The sequence below is a fragment of the Vitis vinifera genome, chromosome 5 (assembly GCF_030704535.1).
Source record: "Vitis vinifera cultivar Pinot Noir 40024 chromosome 5, ASM3070453v1".
Classification (NCBI taxonomy): domain Eukaryota; kingdom Viridiplantae; phylum Streptophyta; class Magnoliopsida; order Vitales; family Vitaceae; genus Vitis; species Vitis vinifera.
Window position 1 is genome coordinate 25,295,447 of NC_081809.1, and position 14,267 is coordinate 25,309,713.

The 14,267-nt window shown below is 27.0% G+C and overlaps 1 protein-coding gene across 1 annotated transcript; it reads right to left on the reverse strand.

Moving 5' to 3' along the window:
• Positions 1–11,082: 11,082 nt before the first annotated feature.
• LOC104878214 (uncharacterized) lies at positions 11,083–12,257 on the reverse strand. Its single transcript, XM_010648212.3, has 2 exons — positions 12,152–12,257; positions 11,083–11,549 (listed from the first exon to the last, which is right to left on the reverse strand). Exon 2 carries the CDS (start codon positions 11,543–11,545, stop codon positions 11,258–11,260), a length of 288 nt encoding a protein of 95 aa, XP_010646514.1. The 5' UTR covers positions 11,546–11,549; positions 12,152–12,257; the 3' UTR covers positions 11,083–11,257.
• Positions 12,258–14,267: the final 2,010 nt, after the last annotated feature.

A 14,267-nucleotide genomic window follows, 5' to 3' on the forward strand; every position in this document is an offset into this window, starting at 1 on the left:
ATGGGAAACGCATGAGCCGAAATGCAAGGTCCACACTACCACATCTACGGCCATGTGTATATTTTATTTGTGTCAAAAACACAATCACCAATTATGGTTTTAACCTTAAAGTTAAAATCACATTATTAACTATGATTTTGATATTAAAAAGAAAAAAAGAAAAAAAAAAGCACTAATTCAGTGAATATTTTAAAAGGGATGTAGCTTTAGAGATTTTTTTTTTAAAATTTTTTATGGCTATTGTGAGTGTTTAACTAGGTTGGCAATTCCGGACAAAATTCTTAAGTGTCCCCTAACTCAGCTTTCCAATTCCTATTCGGACTACTTGACTTTGAAAATTAAAACTTTGCTAAGGGGTCAAAGTATGTAGTCGAGTGTGTGGTGATTGGATGTGAATCAACCTGGTTTTTAATCTTTAAATGTATTAGAAAGTTGGGAGAAATGGTTTTTGGTGCAAGGCTTTCATTCCCCTGTTTCTAGATCGATCCAGGTGCAGGGGTGGATTGATCCAACTAATTTTTTTTAAATCAAATCTCAACCATTAGATTAAGGGTTTTTTTCACACTTTAAAAAGCAATCTTCTCTCATTTTTCTGGGTGGTGACGGCAGAAAACGTGGAGAGAGTAGCCACACTCCTTGTGTTCTTCATTTTCTCATTTTGTTTTCCTAATTTGGGGTTTTTGATTGCAAAGAAAATCCACTTCTCTTAATGTTTTCTACACTAGTTTTTAATGGATTTTCTTGAGCAATAAATGGGTTGATTCATTCTTTCATTCACATCTCAATCTCTCATTCTATTTGGGTTTGGGTACATACCCATTTTCTTCTTATGTGGATTCAAGAAGAGGTCGGGATTGAGCTTGGTGCGGACTTCAAGTGTGCTCCGAAAAAAGAAGGTGAGAAGCTGAAAATGAAGGTACTAATTAACTAATCCGGGAAGGATTGGTTGGCTTGAGTTAGGTAAAACCTTGTACTCAGTTTTTATTCTTCATAGTGGAGTTTTTTAATCGGTGATAAACCCGTGGTTTTTGATCTCTTCGGAGGTTTTCCACGTTAAAAATCCGGTGTTCATTGTCTCTTTCTCTCACCCTACACTTTGATTTATTTTATGTTTTTGATATCATTGATTACTTGGGCATACTTGTTGCATGGAAGAAATATGAGGTGATTTAAGTGTGGCAATCCATTGAATGTCTTTAATAATTCTTCTGTTCACTTTGTTTAATGATATCATGAAGTCAATTGTTATGAGTTGAGGAGATGATTGTTCTTTTGATTTATTTTTGAGGAGTGTTGAAGTATTTGCATTGATAAATTGTTGGGAGAGTGTTGATCCATACATTCTTGCTTGTGGATGTTATGCTTTGTTGAAAAATTGTTGGAAGAAAAGTTTTTTGACATTGAGATAGTTTAAGGTTAGGTAATCTTTGTTGGGAGAATTTTTAAATTGTTCTATAACACCTATTCACCTCTCCTCTAGGTGTAGTCCATTATTGAAATTCACATTTTCAGCTATGTTTGGTTCTCATAAAGTAGCAAGAAAAGAAAAGAAAAATGCTAAAGAAAATGATTTTTTCATATTTGATTTTACTATAAAAAATAGTAAAAAAAAAAAGTTAAATATAATTAAAATTATTAAGAAATTTGTATATTTTAAAATTATTTATTCTATATATAGAAGAGTTAAATCTGTGAAATTTTTTTGAAGTAATATATAAAAATAATTTATTGATTTTAAATCTATTTTTTATTTTTCTTTACTTTTTCTTTCATTCTACTTTTTCTCTCCATTTTCTTTTTCTCACATTTTCTTTCAAACTTTTGGGAACCAAACATAGCATAAATATTTTGATATTAGATTTTTTTAATTATAGAATTTGATTTTGTATATTAAATAGAAGAAACTTTTTATTAAAAGTTATAATTGTGTCATATAAATCATAAACATAAAATTGGAAATTAAAAGAACAAAACAATTACTCCTCCTTAATAATTTTTTTGCAACCTAAAATTATTATTAACTAATTATAAATTATAAAAATTACTTTATATTATAATTCATTTTTGAAGGAAAAATGTTATTTAGAAACTGTCTTCATTCAATAAAATAATCTAAAAAAAGAAGAAGTAGTAGAACAAAAAACACAATTTACCTTCCTTAAATTCCCTTCTTTGTTAAAAAAACATGAAAATGTGTAATTAATAATGAGGTTGAAACTGGAAAATAGGAGAAAACACTTGACTATTCTATGAAAAAAAGGTTTGAGAACACAAAGAATATCAAGAAAATGAAGAGCAATGTCAAACATGTTTTTGAATGTTTTTCATTCCGGAGAATAATAAATCGTTTTCAAAAACACTTTCTAAATAGGTTTTTATTATTTTATTTTATTTTTCAAATTTTAGAAAACTTTAAACTAATTTTGGATAGGAAAAGCAACCTTTATCTAATTTTTTTAATAAAAAGTGTTCCATTTTTACAAATTGAAATTGGATTAGAGTTTAAAAAGTTTATATTAGACTTGAAATCGATAATAAGAATAAAAGTAAAGAGAAAATTTGTTATCTTATTTTGTTGATGAGAACTCAAACTCAATACTTTAATGACTTTAATGAGTCCAACATAATGTGTTAAAGATTCCTAGAATTAGCCCAATGCTTTGCCTTGTCGCTAGTACCTTAGAAAATTAGTTTTAATGCATTTTGTGAATATTCAATAGGTTTTAAGGCATTTTTGGTACAACAAAACATTCTTAGGAGCTCTTAAAGACAAGTGTCTAAGTAGGGAGTAAACATAGGTTGTGAACTTAAAAGTGCATAAGACTCAATTGTGCACTCCTCCCTTAGCATAAAGCCACACAACTCACCTCTCATGCATGAAAAACAAAATGCACATGAACTCTCTAGCGCACCTCTTAAGTGCATTGAACCAAAGTTCTTTGTGGAGCCGACTTAACTGCTATACAACTATTAGTTTTTATTTATTTATTCAAGAGTTGAGAATTTTAACAATTGATTTGGTTTAATTTCTCTTCTTAAAATTTGACCAGTAAATATATTTTAGAATTTGGTAAGAAGAAATGAATTAAAGAATGATGAACCATTTGTACATTAGAATCTTACAAAGTACATATTAAAAATATCCATGAAAACATATATATTAAACAAAACATTTAAAATTTTAATCTAAAAATGTTGTGAATGCCTTGTGTGTTTGTGTTTAATGTACCAATTGCTATACTTTGAATGATATTTTACACTCAATCTTTTATTATTTAATTAGGCATTTATTTGAAATAAAGTAACATAAATCATATTTTGAAAGCATGAAACAAAGTATTTTTATTTAATTCATATCTTGCCATAGTGAAAAAAAAAGCTGCTATTATTTCATTTCACTTAATCGAAGAGTTTGACACTATTCTTGCCATGATTCAAATGATTAACCATTGCCTCCAAATTTTAACATATGGTTTATAAAACACTTTTATTTAATAGTCATGTTAACCTAGCATTCTCTCTTTGTAATTCATACCTTTTAAATTATAACTATTATTAATGCTTCAACTAACTATTGTTAATGCTTAAACTACTACTTTATAATAGACTGGATAGTCTATCATTTCTTATTGAATTACTTTCCCATGACCTTTAAATAGACATAAGAGAATGTGCTAGAATAAATTCTAAAACATTTACTAGAATATGTTAGAACAAATTCTAAGAAAATTAACAAAAGCCTCAATGCCATGATTTTGCCATTTGCAACAACTTGAGCAAATTAACTTTTGAGAATGCCCTAGAATAATATTCACAAGAAGATTGAAGAATCAAAATTTAAATATATCATAATTTTCCATTCATAATGAACTGATCATGTAAGGCTTAATTTTGATCATTCTTAAAAATGCCACAGTATTAACATTTTCAATTTCCTTGTTTAAATTTCTCATCATTGAAAAAGAATCTCATTTATGTTATTTGCTCTTATGTTTCTGGTTATAAATATAATAATATAGAAAATTGAATAATTTTAATTCTTTGTTTTACTTTAATATATTAATTAATTTAAAAAGTTAGGGCATTGTCAAATTTGGAATTCATTCCTTACCAATGAGAGGGATTAAATCCTCTTTGTGCAATCTCTTTTTTTTTTAAAAAAAAAAGAAAAAAAATCTATATACTTGAGATTAGTCATAGGTAGTGTTTGTTTTTTTATTGAATAGAAAAAACTAAAATAATTCACTTTTTTTATTTAGTTAAAAACAATATGTTGATATTAATCAATATAAGTAGATTGAATTTATTAATAATAAATTTACTTTAATTGAGTTGGTTGATATCAATAGGTTATTTTTAACTTAATAAAAAAATTAAATATTTTGGCATTTTCTATTCAGTCAAAGAACAAACACCACCATAATCAATCAAAATTTATTCTCCATTCTAGTGAAATCTTATTTTGTTGGCTATCATTTTTTTGCATTTGTTTTAATTGAATTCAAAAGAGGCTTGTACTAAATAATAGCAAAGTAGAAAAACAATAAGCTACCCTTCCCATTTTGGATAAGTTTTTATTTTTAGCTTAAATGAAAGTCTGAAGTCAAGTAGAAATCATAATTTTTAAAAGAAAATATTAGTATTGTAAAACTTTTGGTATATAAACTTTTATTAAATTTTAAAAAGGAGTTCCGACTTTTAAAACATCTAAAAAAGGAGCAAAATGGAAAAAGTTAGATCGTCACGAAAGTTAAAAAACTTTTTCACGACAAAATATATAAACACAATATTCACAATTTATATTCTTACAAAAATGAATTTATATGCAGTTTTGGACAAGATTTATGCCTTTTATGACTTAGAAAGTTGTATTATCTCTCTTGGTATTCATATTTCTCATCCCAAGCATGGATATAACGCCTGTAATTAATAGACTAAAACCACATAAATTTTATTAACAACAATTGAAATGACCTTAAGGCTGTTGAATGCAGAATGAATCATTTCAGTTTGGAACGTGAGAACCAGAAAAAGCAAAAATCACTTAACAAACTTGAACATGAACTATGTTTATAAAAATGAGATATGGCAAACTGTGAATTTAATATCATAAAGCTAAGGCATTCCAAAAAGAAACTGTTATAAGGAGCACCTATACTGGCAATGATAATTATATATTGGGGTGAGTTGGGGATGAGGTCTACTATAAATCATTCTCAATTCAATGTCAATGACTCTACCTAAGAGTACTGCTTTATAGCCATTTCAATCCTTTCTCCGATATGTTAGCAACCATTAATTTTATTTCAACCATTTCTCAAACATCTTACTTGACATATAACAAACTTTTCCTCTAGAAAATAGTTTCAGCAGAACTTAATGTCCAATCAGTTGCTCAGCAAACATCCAAATACTTCCTAGTATCTTTAAATAGAACTTATAGAATATCCCGGAACAAACTTTAGAAAAATTGAAGTTCGAGTATCAAATTTCACCATTTGACTGACTTTTGAGAATGTGCAAGAATCAATTTCAAAGAAGTTTGTAGGATACAATGTTTTCTAGCTGTTTTTGAAAACTAAATAAAACCACCAAAAGAACGCTTGTAGCACATAATAAGCATCATGATATTAGTGAATTCACAACATTTATCAATTGAAGAAGCTAAAATTCTTCATTAAAAATCAAATATTTTGTTTTATCATTTTCTGAATATAGAGATGAATTTTCTGCAGTTTCTTTTATAGACGTAAAAAGTGATTTTGTCAAGGAGAAGCTTCTCTTTTTGTTGCTTATGTTTCCCTTTTATAGAATGTGAAGGAACATGGAGATGGTTTTTTTTTTGTAGGCTTTTACAAAACCGCTAGTTTTGTTGACTTTTGGGTATATAAGGACAAAAGTAGTTGGACTCATCTTTTTAGGCGCAAGTCAATTAGTCAGGTCAACTTATAAGGAGTTGCCGTCCATTTTTATGGTTTTTATTTTGAAGTGAAGTGAGGTGAATTTTGTGCACTTTCAAGTTTTGAGGTAGACCATTCTCCTAGTAGTTCGATTTTCGATAGCTCCATCAACTTTGGCAACATAAACATGAAAAAGTGATATAAAGAAAGATATAAAGATAAAATTAGATAAAAATAAATAAAATACTTTTGTATGTATAATTCCTGCTTTTCTTATGTTGTATTTTATTTGGTACAAATGGATTGATGCTCTTTTTTTCCTTTTTTTTTTTTTTGGATTTTTTCTATTTATTTAATTAACTTAATAAAAAATAGTTTTCTAATATTAAAAGCACATTTGACAAGTGTGGAATTAATGAAAATATTTTTAGAATCTATTCTAAAACTAAAGTGATATTTTAGAACAAATTTAAAGTATTTTTGGACTTATGTTGTATGGTATTCTAAAAATGAATTATAGATACTGAGAACAAACTAGAAACTTTTTGCATTATATATACATGCATAATACATTTATGGCAAATAGGTAGAGAAAACTATTTTTCATATTTGAGTTCTCAAATAAAATATTATTCTAAATATAACTGAGATTTGTGATTAATAATTGTTTGGAAAAATTGATTCTTAATGATGGTTTTAGATCAAACCCAAAAAGCCAATATACTTCTATTTCTATTTTTGTTTATATTTGTTACCTTGTTTTGCATACATAGAATAAAATACATTAAAATCTAGTAATAATCCTACCATTTATCTAATTAAAAGTTAATTTATCTCATCTACATTAATTAGTAAGTCGGAAGAAAAAATAGACCTAATTTAAATTTTAAAATTCAATAAGCTACTAGTCACCATTATCCTTTGTATAGCAATAGTTATTGCCTTTGGCTTTGGGTGCCAAAAGCATGGATTTTCTTCACCTTTCATTAGAATTGTAATGTTGTAGTGTAATACAATATGATATGGGGATAAGTATTTTAAAAACATATGGTTTTTGTGTATTAATTCAAATGAAAATACTGGTGGAGGGTAAAAAGATTACCACTAACAACCATTCCAAAAAGGGTTATGGATTATTATTATTATTATTATTATTATTTTAATATCACTAGAAAGGTGATAAAATTCTATGTTGAAAAATATAAAAGAAAATAAAGCAATTTTGTTATAGGATAAAATGCATATCGAAGGGCTTTTCATTAAATCGTATTTTTTCTTAAAATAAATTTTTAACATATATTAGCTAATTAAGACTCTGTTTGCATCATGAAAAAGTGCTAAACAAAGGCAAAAAAGTTATGAAAGAAATCAAATTCTCTTATTTGGCTTATGTTAGAAAGTACCCCAAGAAAAAAAAAAATCAAATATAATGCAAATTGTTTAAAAATTTATACATTTTTATTCCTTTGTTATTGTCATGTTTGAAAAATATAATAAATGTTGTTTTATATTACAAATACATGATTTGAAGAAGTACTCATAAAATTTAAGCAATTTTATTTTTCTAGCTTTGATTGAGTTTATCAAGAAATTGAGTGTGATAATTAAAATAAATTTATTTTTAATATAAAAATTCATATATATGGATGAAATTAAGCATCTTGATAGATAAAAATTTTAACTTAATTTATTCAGATAATTATTATGATTTCATGTGTTAATGTTGCCAAAAAAAATATAGATGAGATTATGAAGAATTATTATAATACAATCATTTGTTAATCAAGTGATTATACCTATTGGTATTTAAGCAAAATTTGATTTGATTAGATTATTCAAACCACGAGATTGTTTGATGGTGTTCATTGTTTTCCTAAAGTAATAATAGCATAGTTAAATAATAAAAATCTTATTAAGACATGTAAAAATATATATTATAAAAGTACAATACTATAATACAATATTTATGTAGAAGCGACACATGCGCTTACAAATATTAAAACTTATATAAAACACGTGGAAAGGGATGAGATGGTAAGAATATAAAATACAACTGAGCTAAATTGTCATGGCTGCTAAGCTTAGTATATATGGATCATATGGCCACCACCTCCTCCTCCACCTCCACTTCCACCTCCATTGTCGCCGCCGTTGCCACCGCCGCCGCCACCACCATAGTTGTTAACTATTTTCTCCCGTCCAAAGGTTGACATTTCTATAGCATAACAATAAAAGAAACACAAAGTTAAAATGTAAAACTTTTATATATTGATATCCTTTAGAACTACCTTATTTTTGTTTTTCTTTATTTTTTTTTAAAGGTTTTGTTTGAGTTTAGAAAGTACCAAACAATAAAATGAGGAAATCTTAATTCTTTGTTCAATTTACCATGGAAAATAAAAAGAAAAATCAAACATAGTAAAAGTCGTATAGAGAAAAAGAATAAATAAATTTTTAAAAGCATGAAAAAAAATTATTAAACATAAAAATTGTTTCTTGTGAATAATTTTTTACCTTGTCTTAATTTATTCGGAAAGAAGAAATAATACTTTTTGGTATAAAAAAGTAGACAACACTTGCATTATAATTTTTTTAATAAAATATAAAAAAACAATAATAAATTTAACAAAAAATATGTTCAAATAAAAAGATAAAAATATAGGAAAACATGTCATTACCACACACCTGAAGCTAGAGACTTGTGCAAAGGATGTGGAGATGAGGAAGAAGAGAAGCATAATTTATAACACTTCCATTGCCCTGTCAACTTCAATCTCAATAGCTCCTCCACCTTTCTTTATTTATTTATATTATTTATTATTTATTTTTATTTTTTATGGCAAATATATAAAACCTATTTTCAAGATTCTTATTTATGACATTTTCCAAACCACCTATCTCTTTCTCCCTCAAATATTTTTTTTTCATATCAAGTTTAGCTAAGTTTCAAGGGTCGATAATAATATTTAGATAAAAAGTTGGATTACTTTCAAGATTCTCTATTTACGGTAAGTTTCGAATAAATGGTCTCTTTCTCACTCAATGTGCTAATCAAAGTCAACTATGAAGTTTGAATCCGTAAAACCCATAGTTTGTGTTTAATTTCCTCGTTGAAATACTACTCCAACATTAACTCGCCTAGAATATATCTCAAAATCCATTTAAGTGTTTGTCAATTACTTTTTTTTTGGATTATGCATATACTTGCAACCATATTGACAACATATAAAATATCAAGTCTATTATAAACCATGACATACATCAAACTTCCAATGGGTCTAGCATATAACACATTATTTATGTACTCCACTTCTTTGTTTGGGTAAAGTTTTATAGAATGTACCAAATGAGTACATACTTGCATTTGTTTCAAAAATCTTACCAAAACATTAAAGAATTACCTGCAAATATTGCTTTTATGATAATTCAATAAACTTTTATTTTCTATCCTTTCTTATTTCCATTCTAAGAATTTTTATGCCTCAATGAGATCCTGAATTTCCAATTCACTTCTCAAGTGATTTCTCAACCTCTCAATTGTTTTCATAAAAATAAATGAAGTTTCCATCAAATAATGTGATGCATTAACGCAATGATCAAAGTGGCTTTTGATAATCATTCTTTCCCACCATAAATTGATTAAATTACTTGTATCATTATCAAGGTGATTGCTTCAAACCACATAATGATTTGGTCAATTTACAAACAAATTGTTCTTTCTGAATTTTCTATAATCCTTAGGTTGAATTCTAAAATATCACAAAAAAGGCAATTTTCATATCTAATTGAGATAATTCTAGATCATACTAAGTAACAAGAGCTAGAAATAACATAATAGAAGAATGATTAACAAAAGGAGAGAACACTTCATTATAGTAGACAAAAGAATAATAAATTATTTGCCAAATCACAGCAAGTTACAATTCCCAAGCAAATAATTAGAAAACAAAATATTCCTTGCACAAAAATTTTTTGGACCCATTTCTTAAAGTCTCCATCTTCCAACCCTACCACTATCCTCCTCTCAATTTTTCTTTGGTGTTTTCTATAATAATTTGGCCACATTGCAAGATTCGATAGAGATGTTTACAAGTCCATTTCAATTGAATTTCATATCTTTTATAGTTTGCATTAGGAGGAAATTAAGGTTGGTCTTTGGCACTTTGTATTTTAAATTAATTGGAATTAAGAACTTTTCTTCTTGGTTATGATAAAAATTTAAGTGAAGTTTAAATGTGAATTATAGGGTACTATTTTCTCTTGATCTAAAAATATAGTAAATTTGTTCTTGAGAATCTCTATATTTAAAAGTTATTTACAGATAAAAATTTATTAAATATATTTTTGTAGTTGAAATCTTTTTTCTATTCTAAATTAAGATATATAAAAAAAAAAAACCATTTCTAGGAATAATTTCTATATGTACACCATTTTTCTTTGTTTTCTAGTTAGATCATTATGTTTATAATATATAAAAGCTCCAAATGGGTTCAAAACACTAATCAAAATACACTACTTTTAACAATCAAAATTTATTTTTAAAACAAACACACATGTAGAAAATTTAGAATGGTGTAATACAAAAAAAATTAAATATAATAACCTTTAGAAAATGATTTTACAAAACAAAGAAGTAAAAGAACATTTTTAGATAACCTAAATCTCAATATCGTGAGTTAATCCATCAAGGAGATGGCGTTTTGGGTGTAACTATATTCTAATAAAATAAATTAAACATGTTTACTAGTAAACATTATGTGTACCAAGGAATAATTCACTCTTTGTGTACAAATTTATATGAGAAAATAATTAGTTGGCGAAGTAGACTTAAACACTTAATAAAATGTGATGGGTTAGTCTAGTAAATATATGGATGCATTTAGCAAGGCTCAAAATAATATTTACCTTTTTTAAAAATGAAATATGAAATTTTAAATAAAAATATAATGATAACATAAATTATTAACCTTCCATTCTAAATTCTTTTGGAATCTATACAACTCATATCTCTTAATAAAAGTATTATATTTAAATTAAATTTTAGGTAAGTAAACTTCTTGTTTGTTGATTAGAAATTAATAGATGAGAATATCCATGATTGATAAATTACTACTATAATTTGTTAATAACATACATTAACAACCATGGTTTTTACTAATATATTATAAAAGTAGTATTAGTGTACGATTAATATGTATTATTATACAATATAGACAACATAAGTGTGCCTCGGGAATTAACCAAATATAAAGTCAACAACTATATGAAACATATAGAAGAAAATGAGATCCCACATTTTCTCTTTATTTTTGGCTATTTTTCTTATAGATGGATGACTCCTGTTATGATAGGAGTTGCTACTTCTTGCGAGTGCCAGAATTACCACCACTGGAACCACCACCACCACTGGAACCGCCACCACCACCACCACAAGCGGGATTGTTGTTGCTACCTCCACAGGTGCCGCCAAGTCTTGGGCCCTTCCCACCAGCAGTACCACCCTCGCTTCCACCACCTCCTCTGCCCCCATTCACTCCACCTCCGCTGCCCTCGTTCCCTCCATCTCCCCCGCCCTTGCTGCCACCGCCACCATCACCACGCCTAACAACTAGTCGCTCTCGCACACGATTAATTTTAGTTGACATTTTCCTATATTATAAGACCAAAAAAGTAGCATGCATTAGTCAAATTTATAATTATTTCATAATGCATGGTCTTCATTTGTCTTTTTCTTAATAAATTTTTAGACCCTCTTTGAATCATGAAAAGTACAAGTAGAAGAAAAGTATAAATAGGATATCAAACTTTCATTTATTTATTGTGGAAAATAAAACAGAAGATTAATAAACAAATATTGAGAATATTAGACACTTATAAACGTTTCTTTTTTTAAAAAAAAAACAAAAAAAAATAGAAAAGAAATAAATTAGGAGAAGCATATGAGCAAGAATTTATTGAATTTAAACCTGTGTTTTCATTTTTCCTTGCTTGAAATCTTCACTCAATCATTTTAAGATTTAAACAAAACTTAAATCATAGTCATTATTATTATAAACTATTTCCTAAGAACATATTTTCCTTTTTTATTTTTTTTAGAAAAGAAGAACTTGTTTGGCATTAAAGAAAAAATAGGCACATATGCTTCATATATATTATGATAAACAAAGAAAAACATTAACCATGAATCAACAAAAATTTTAAATTGAAATGGAAAAATCAAAATATAGAAAGGAATTAAGACTACTACATACCAGGAACTCAAGAATTTTGCTTAGAATTTGAAGATAATGGAAAAGAGAACCGTGTATATATAATACTCCTTAGTTGCCTTGTCATGTCAAATGTTGCTCTACCTTTCATTTTTCCTTTCTAAGGTGAGATAAAAAGTATAAGAAAATGACATGAATGGTAAGAAAAACAAATGAAAATGCTTTCATATTCTCTAAGATGGTGTAATAATACTTCTAGAGGTACACCATAAAATTTCCCATTTTTCATGCGCATATGGCCTTTTTGTATAGTAAAATATCCATTAATATGTTAATAAAAATAAAATTCAAACTATTATCTATGTTTTTGCATTGGATTGACCAAAAAAATACTGTCTTGTTCTACTGTGGAAGTATTTCTAAAGAAATCTTGTGAAAGATTCCTTTTTAAGTAATTCTACTTTTTCTTTGAAAAGACAATAAACCCTCTATCATCATGTAAGCTAGATTCCTTCTCCGATAAAATTTCAACACCATCTACAGCCTTTCTTTATAAAAAAATATCAGGTGTTCTTCATAAAATTTGGCCACGTTATTAGGATCCATGGTGATGTTTAGAAATTAAAAGTGAATTTAGGCTCATTTGAGCTAAATTTCATATCATTCATAGTTTTGATTTGGAGGATTAGTTGGTCTTTGGTGGTTATTATTTTTCCTAATGATAGAGTTGTTTATTTCCAAGTGACTAGAATCTAAGGTTTTCATGCTAATTGTCTTAAAATTTTAATTGAATTTTGTATTTTAAAATTGGTATCAATTATCTTTTTCTTTTTTTTTTCAAATTTTATTAATATTTTCATCCATATTTATAGTAATGCATTCAAAGATGAACAACATGAAAGGTTGAATGCCACATGATACATCCTCAAGCATCCACACTAATATTTAGAAGAAAAGAGTCTATATTTATTTATAGTAGCTTTCAATCATACTTTCTTCTTTAGTCAAAATCTTTAAATACTTTATACAAAGTTTGATTAAGCATTGAAAGAGATATTTTGTGAAATGTGTGATATTAAATGATTCTACTTTTTCTTTTAAAAAGAAAAAATATCAATGAATTGTACTAAAGCTACAAGTCTTGGCTACATGATTAGAAAACGAAAGATTCCTTGCCAAAACAAAAATGGTTGAATGTTGTTGTAATATTCAAGCAACTTTTTCTTTTTCTTTTTCTTTATCAACAATTTTTTTTTTTTTTTGGTTTTTTTTTATGGCCCTTTCACTCTCAAATTTTTTTGGTGTTTTTGTATAAGATTTGATAGAGTTTGAGCATATTTTGTGAAATATGTTTTTTTTAAGTAATTTTGTTTAGGAAAAACACAATAAATTCTCTATCAATCATAGCAAGCTAAAATTCTTGATGATTAGAAAATGAAAGATTCTTTGTCAAAAAAAATTTTAACCCACTTCCGATGGTCCCATTTTACAAGGCTACCTTCTCTTTCTCTCTCAAACTTTTTGAGCATTTTTGTAAAATTTGGACACATTCGAGAATGAATTTGAATTGAGGCTCATTTGAGTTGAATTTTATAATTTTTATATAATTTGTATTAGGAGAATTGGTTGGTCTTAGGTGGTTCTTCTCTTTTCTTAAAGTTCCATTTCTTTTATTTTTATGTAGATTAGAATTCAATGCATTTTCTTGCTAGGTATGATGAAATTATAACTCTATTTTAATTGTGGATTACTAGTATAAATTATCTTTTACAAAGTTTATCAGTATTTTCATTTGTATTTATGGTACTGCATGCTAACCCATATATTTATCTTTCTAATATTTGAGTGTGATTAATTGTAATTTCTATTAGGATATGATGAAACACTATTTTTTTTCTTCATTGTGAAACTTCAAGCAATGTCTTCATAATTTGTCACTATCAATGTAAAATTTTAATTCTAACTCAAAAATATAAACCATCAACCAAAATTCTAATTCACGAAGTAAAAATGATTATTAGTATGCCTTTGCCCTTTAGAGTGAAGAATTTTTTTGTCTATTTGATAATATTTTTTAAAATGTATTTTGAAAACATAGTTACAATAGACAAGTTTTGGTTGTTTTTAGGAACAAAATTTTGTTTGGTAACTCAAATAT